Genomic DNA, 7,189 nt, shown 5'->3' with positions numbered 1-7,189 from the left:
ACACACACACACTTACTCAGACTGGGGGGGCTTTGATAACTTGTCCTGTGAGAATCTCCCTCTTGCCCCAGTTTTCAATCTCTGAAACGACACCATGGCAAGAAATGAGAGCAGCAGCTGGGAAACAGACGTGTGGAAACATACATGCGTGATGCAACAGCCCTCTCCCCTGGCCCCCCCGTGAGAACAAGCCACCGCACAAATTTCACAGTTCACAGGCTTTAATGAGCTGCTGCAGCCTGTCCATCATACTGACTGGAGAGCACCTTAACAGACCTCACAGTGTCAGACAATGACACTACAGCAGGACGTCTTTAGGATCACAGAGACAGTAAAATGATTGTTCGTACTAAAGCACTATTGTGGGCACTTCTGTGATTTAGCATGTGCTCAGTGAGAGCAGTTTTAATAAGGCAAAGATGAATGTGCTCTCCTGGTCTTGAGATGCAGAAGAATAGAGAGGAAATGCTTTTTACAGGATCAGTGAGCAATGCTTGAGGAAGCGACTGCAAGAGCAAAACTATGGAGGAATGGATGTGCACTAAGTCTCAGGGCAGAAGAAGATGACCATTGTGCACAGGCTGCAGAGCCTCACAATCCGTTTATGAGAGGGAAGGTGACAGCTAATCAAACACAAACACAGGCTAACCAACAGATTGCCCCTCAGCCCAGCACTCAGGGCCATGTGCAGCAGCCTGGATCGAACCACTGATGGGCAACAAAGGAAATATGATATCACCTGCAGCTGATAGCTACTTAAACCCCACTCATATAGAAGCTGCTGGAAGATTTCCCTCGAGCTGCAAGCAGTTCACTTGCTCAGCTGTTCTGAAAATGGCATGCACTTCAGGCCACGGAGTGTTTAAAAAGTTACCCCGAGTTTAAATGGCTGCTGACGGGCACAGCAGTGTTTTGGTGTTTGACCCCTTCCTTGAGAAATCGCAGGAGAAGACTGAGGGAGGCTGCAGAAGTGCTGTTGCTGGGAGACTGCTGTAGGTGGATTATGAAATGAACAGGGGAAAGCAGAGGCCGGTCACTCAGCTGGGAGCGCATCGAGTTGTGTAATGACGGGAAATGTCAGTTAAGGGCAAGACAAAGGGGGGAGGAGGGGGCAACAGAGCAGGTCAGCGAATAAAAAAAACTCAGACACAGGTCCTTAAATGAAAGGTTAATTGGAATCTGTCTGGGATGTTTCTGGACTGCTGTATAGTGTCCACTGTATAGTGTCAACTGATACAATTTAATCTCTCATAGCAGATGTTTCCACTATCCAGCACCGGCATTACACTCCCAGATTACACTCTGGTCTAACTATCCTCTTTTGTCTCTTGCTTTAATGGCAGATGACAGAAATGGAAGCCCCTCTCGCCACCCCGTGCAACATCCAGATTTGTGAGGTGACCTGTGACTCCTTCCGCATCGTGTGGGATATGACCCCCGAGGACACCGCCAGAGCCACGCACTTCTTCATCGACCTGAGCCGCAAAGAGAGCAGGGATCCCAACCGCTTCAAACACAGGGTCTGACAATCTGAATCCTCGTCACCACATCATGTAACATCCTCCACCCTGTCCCCTGGTTTCATCTGTCCATCCCATCAATGCCGTGCCGTCCGTCTCTGCTCACATTCCAGATTCACGAGTGAAAAATGTGCCTTTATCGAGGTCCAGTCGGGTTAAAAGATGGGTCTAACTGCCTCGCGATATTCTGCATTAATGTGAACGCAGAAAACAGCGGTTGCGCCCTTTCAGTCACTTCCAATACAGGCGAAAAAAGAAAATGAGTTCAGTCAACAGCTGCAGGCCAGTGAGTCATTTTTTGTACATTGTTTCCTCTTAAAGTGGACAAAAGCTGGCAAAGTCATCTGCAGCACAGAGCTGTTGTAAGCAATGTACACCACAGATACAAGGCATCAATACAACTGTTTATCTTTTACAAAAATAAATTATTTGTCAGGGACCATAAATTTAAGTCAGTGGGAGGAGACAATCTGTACTGCAGTTTAGTACCAGCTACTTTCCATCTGCAGCCCTGAGATAACTTTAAAGGATGGCAAATTCAGTGTGTTGGATAGTATGTCGGTTCTGAGATATTTCAAAAAGTATTAAATGGATTCCCATGACATTTTGTAAAGACATTCATTGAAGTCTCATGGCTCTGCTGATCCTCAGACCTGTATCGCATTTTTGGCTTTGAGTTAAATATCTTGAGAGCTTTTGGATGGACTCGCATGAAATTTATGCAAAGACATGTTCTCCTCGGGATGAAACATAATAGCTTTGGTGACTCTGACTTTTCCAGCTCGGAGCACCTGATGCCGAGCAACGGTACACATTGTAGCCCTTGATGCTAACATTAGCTGACATAATTTTGTTGACAGAAACGTAAAATCTTTCCTCCAGTTCTCGCTTAAGAATAGAAAAGCCGTATTAACTGCGTCTTCCTAATCACCCAGACCCGTTTAACCTTCTGCTTTTTCTGTTTTCTCACTGTGATGCGTTCCTACAGCAAGGTCTTGCACCACGCTAATCGCCATTTTGTATCGGAGCCCTTGAGGCTAACGTTAGCTAACACACTACTGTTGACAGAAACTTATAAATCTTACCTCCAGTTCTCGTTAAAGGATAGAAAACCTGTGTTGACCGAGTCTCACCACTCATCCAGACTTGTTTAACCATATGCTTTTGTTGTTTTTTCTCACTGCACCGTGTTACTACACCAAGCTATTGCACCACGCTTATCTCCATTTTGTTCTGCTTCCCCATGAGATCACGAGAGAGGGATCACGTGTGAGTCCAGCTTTGGTCTGCAGAGCCATGAAGCCAGAGTGCTGAAGCCATGCCCCCAATGCTGCAGAGAGTGGTGTTTTTTCACAATGTATTAATATTGAACGTGTCATGTGTCCAAACTGCACCAAATTCGACACTGCACTTCCTTCACCTCGTAAGTGTGAAGCAGATTAGATGAACGGTTCTCAAGATGTGTGAATTACAGACAGACACAGATTCCTTGCTTTTATAGTTAGATGTTGCTCTGCTAACGCTAACACACTCAACTCAGGTGGTGAACATGCTAAGCTTATGTGAGCATTTATCTGTGTCTAGGTGAAGCCTCATGAGCTACTAGCATGTTGCTTGGAGAAAACTTATACCTTCTTACATTGGTTGAATGGCCACAAATTACTAATGTTATTAGCATTTAAGTGATCAACTGAGTGTAAATGCAGCTCCAGTACCTGAAGCCTAACATTATGACCTCCTTTCACTTCAAATCAAAATTCTGACTGAAATTATGGCCTATTATTGCAGCCGGCTTTCAACAGCTGAAAAAGTGCTTTTGTAGAGCCAAAGCTGAGCGAGTTGTTCCTGAATGGAGGAAATGTTCCCTCTCTCTGTGATACACAAAGCGGCACAAACAAACTTGCATCAGAGATGTTGCTATGGATATATGGGCCTCTGAGCCCCTGGTAATTAGCTGTGCTTCTCAGAGGCCTTGGCCAAAACAAAGCCGCTGATTTGATTAGATGTATCCTAGTTACAGTAGCTCGAGCTTGAAGTGGAACATCATGCTAATAAGGCAAGTTTATGGAGGGAAATGGTTGACTTAACAATTGCATTTACATTTGCTTTGAAATGTTAATTCATCACGCCGCAGCCTGTTACAGCCTTGCAACCTGTCCTTGATGTCAACTCCTTCCTGCTTCGTCCTCCAGGATGTGCCGACCAAGCTGGTGGCCAAGGCCGTGCCTCTCCCCATGGCAGTGAGGGGACACTGGTTCCTCAGCCCGAGGACAGAGTACTGTGTCGCTGTCCAAACTGCTGTCCGACAGCCAGACGGCGACTACATGGTGTCAGAGTGGAGCCAGGTGGTGGAGTTCTGCACCGGGGGTATGACACACCGTGCCTGACAGCTGAAGTAACACTGATATTATACAGAGTATGACAGCTTTAACTAAAGCATAACAAGATAAGAACAGAGAGCTGCAGTGCACAGAAGTGGAAGAAAAAGAAAAAAAATTCTGTCTCAGCACCCGGTAGTCATTAGCATTTCAAAGTAGAGCAGACTTTTGAAATGACAAAACTTCCATCCACTTTGCAGACTATGCCATGGAACACCTGCAGCAGCTTCTTGACAAGGCCAAGGTCTCAGCAGGGAGGCTGCTCAAATTCTCTGTGTTTTATCGAAACCAGCACCCAGAATACTTCGACTATGTCAGGTAAGTGCTGCATATCTCTTCATTGTTTACTTCAAGCAATCCCAGCAGCAATTAAAAGAACAGTATTGCATTTAGCCAAATATGTGTTTGACTGCATGCTTGCTGGGAGTTTGATAAGAGGATCAATACCACTCTCATGTTTGCATGGTAAATAGTCACCCCCCCTGTCCAAAGGTAACAAAATCCACAAGATCCCCTCCAGTTTACTGGTTAGAGTGTTAAATCTTAGTTTAACATACAAGCACAAAGTGTAAAAACAGCACGTTGTGGTTTGATGGAGGTTATGTGCTGAGCTCTTTCTTGGCTTGGACCTTTAACTTCCTGGAGTCTCCTGAATGGTTGCCTGGCATGATGATGACCTGACTCCAGGAAGTTACTGCGCCTGGCCAAGACTAGTCTGGCACTGGTGTTATTTGCGCTGATAGGTGAATTCTGTTACCTTTGGACTGAGCAAAGCAAGGCTTATTTGCAGTCTTTGTGCTAAGCTAACCTAATCGCCCGCTTGCTGTGGCTGATTTTATTTTACAGAAATGCAAAATCTTAAGGGAAGTTCGCATTTCTGACTTTGCCTGAGGGAATTATAAAAATCAACGATAATCCACATGATGGCGCTCTTGAATATTAATTTCATAATTCCATATGCAACGTTTTTTACTCACAAATTTTCTAAATCACTACCTTACAATTTATCTAGAACTGATTCTCTATTTAAATCACTCAGTTAAACAAAAAAGTGAATAAGCCTTTGAAAAAGAATGAAAGTTCTTCCCTGAAACCTCTCACTGAATATGTTTCCATTTGTTATTATGTGCACTCGTGAAATAAAAAGTCCCAAAACCACAAGGCAAAATGAAATGTTGCAAAGTGCTGTGCTATCCACACACTGGAAAAAATGACACTTCAAAAACAAGCTCAAAAGAAAAAAGGGTGAATACGTGTTTTTTTTGTGCTTGCAAGTTAACAACCTGCCAGTGGAATAAGAGGAAATCTACTCTTTAAGATTTATTGAAATGAGATGTGATGCCCAAAACAAATGCTTATATCTCACTGAAATGTTACTAGTCAGGTTATTGTGTCTCATATTATTCATAACAAGATTTTTGACTAGAATTTTGACATCATACTTACCAGGTGACGGTAGTCCCCGAGGGTTCAGGGTTTAAGACCTCAGGGGGGACATTGGGATTGGGCCCAAGTCTTTCATTCACTGTAATTTGAGTGTGGTGACCGAACAGCCATATTGTTGGAGGTGCAGACGAAGAGGTCATTGCATTCAGGTTATCTCTTAAATAAGTCTTTTTTTGTCGGTGCCAGTGCATAACCATGGTGAAGTGGTGAAGTGCAAGGACCTGCAGGGATCTGCAAAATGAATACAAGAGCTCCAAATATGAATTTTTTAAATTTCTTGAGCCATGAAAAAAAAGCCTGAGAGAAGAACACTGTGGAAACCAATAAATCTGTAGGGACGATCCTTCAGTCCACAATATTTCAGCCTTTGCTCCACCAGTTGGAGCACAGAAATCTAACTGTATAACATGTTTACTGACAAGTTTTACTAATATAAAAAAGGTAAATATCAACTTAAAATTTTTGCTGCACGCTCAAAAAGGCACTTCCTGTCGTGTGTATTTGCACCTCCAACAGTAGGGTGGATTATTTGTGTCGTCACAGTATGTTAAAGAATAACAGTGGTATTGAAAAGTATAATACTCTTCTTTTTGTCTTCATGTCTGGTTTTAGGACGGAGTGCAGCAGCCTGATGCGTCCAGCCCTAAAAGACTGCAGTGGGAGTCATGGTTCTCCAATCAACGGCAAACTGCAGGGAGTCTTCTTCAGCTGCAACACAGAGTTCGACACAGGCCTCCCTCCCAAAGACTCCCCGTACGGCCCCCTGCGTTTCCAGATCCCAGCTGGACACCTGCTGAACCCCAACATCAGCCTGTACTTTGCAGACTTCTACTGTATGTACACAGCCTACCACTACGTGGTGCTGGTGCTGGCCCCCGTCGGCTCAGAGGGAGATACCTTCTGTCGCACCCGTCTCCCCATGCTGGACTTGGCCTCCAACCCCTTCCTGACCTACACTGATGCCCAGAGGCCGGGAGAGGAGCCTCTGTTCTGCCACGCCAGTGACATCATCCTCGAGGTGCTTTTCACAGAGCCGGTTCACCTGGATCAGGGCAGCGTGGAGCAGATCAGCGGACACCACCAGCTCAAGAGTCTGACCACAGCCAACGCCAAGAAGGACCCGAGCTGCAAAGTGTGCAACATCAGTGTGGGACGCTGATCTGGGGGTGTGTGAGCACACAATACTGATAGAGTGTAGCACAAGACAAAACAGTTGAGCCCATCATGTGTAGGTCAGAGCACAGTGGAGACAGCCCACCTCTCAGGGTGTGCGCATGCTGCTGACCCTCTTCCCTCCTGCGTGGATTAGAATAGTACGTTTTAAATAGAAGACTTTTACAGTGTGTATCGCAGAACTTCATCATGATCACAGCTGGAAATGCAGCAAACATCCATCCAAAATTAAAGACATGATAGGCTTTAGAAGACTGGACAAAATCCCCAATCCTTCTTTTGTTGAGAGTCATCTCTGCTCTCTTTTGTCTTTGTGGCTTTTTCTGAACGTCATTTTCAAAACTTTTGAAATGTTTTCCTTAAGATGTATGTGATTTAATTTTCTTGTATGCTGGACTACTCGTTGGATGTGATTTGATACAAGCTGCAAGTGCAAACACTAGGAGCATGCACCTTTTAAAAGTCAGTGGTTTTAAAAAATATATAAATTATTTTGCTATTTAAACTTCTTGCAATGCTCTCTTTATAAAATCACTGCCAGATGTTCTTTTCTTTAAAAAAAAAAGACTTCTGCCAAATGTACAAGATTAATGCTGCATTGTAGGTTTAACTTACATCCCTGCCAAAAAAATAATGCTTCTTAAAAATCAGCTGTAGAGTTCTGTTTCTGAA

General features: G+C 44.3%; 1 protein-coding gene across 1 annotated transcript; it reads left to right on the top strand.

The window, feature by feature from the left end:
- The first annotated feature begins 1,343 nt into the window (after positions 1 to 1,343).
- On the top strand, positions 1,344 to 6,503 carry LOC140996544 (phytanoyl-CoA hydroxylase-interacting protein). Its single transcript, XM_073466975.1, has 4 exons — positions 1,344 to 1,520; positions 3,713 to 3,887; positions 4,099 to 4,216; positions 5,957 to 6,503. The coding sequence occupies exons 1-4, from the start codon at positions 1,344 to 1,346 to the stop codon at positions 6,501 to 6,503; spliced, it is 1,017 nt and encodes a 338-aa protein (XP_073323076.1).
- The last annotated feature ends 686 nt before the right edge of the window (positions 6,504 to 7,189 follow it).

Source organism: Pagrus major, chromosome 5 (assembly GCF_040436345.1).
Source record: "Pagrus major chromosome 5, Pma_NU_1.0".
NCBI classification, from domain to species: Eukaryota; Metazoa; Chordata; class Actinopteri; order Spariformes; family Sparidae; genus Pagrus; species Pagrus major.
This window is presented reverse-complemented; position numbering and strand designations above follow the sequence as displayed.

Coding starts and splice junctions, on each gene's coding strand:
- LOC140996544 (XM_073466975.1), top strand. CDS start 1,344: ATGACAGAAATGGAAGCCCCTCTCGCCACCCCGTGCAACATCCAGATT. Junction 1,521..3,712: donor CCAACCGCTTCAAACACAGG/GTCTGACAATCT, acceptor TTCGTCCTCCAG/GATGTGCCGACCAAGCTGGT. Junction 4,217..5,956: donor GAATACTTCGACTATGTCAG/GTAAGTGCTGCA, acceptor GTCTGGTTTTAG/GACGGAGTGCAGCAGCCTGA.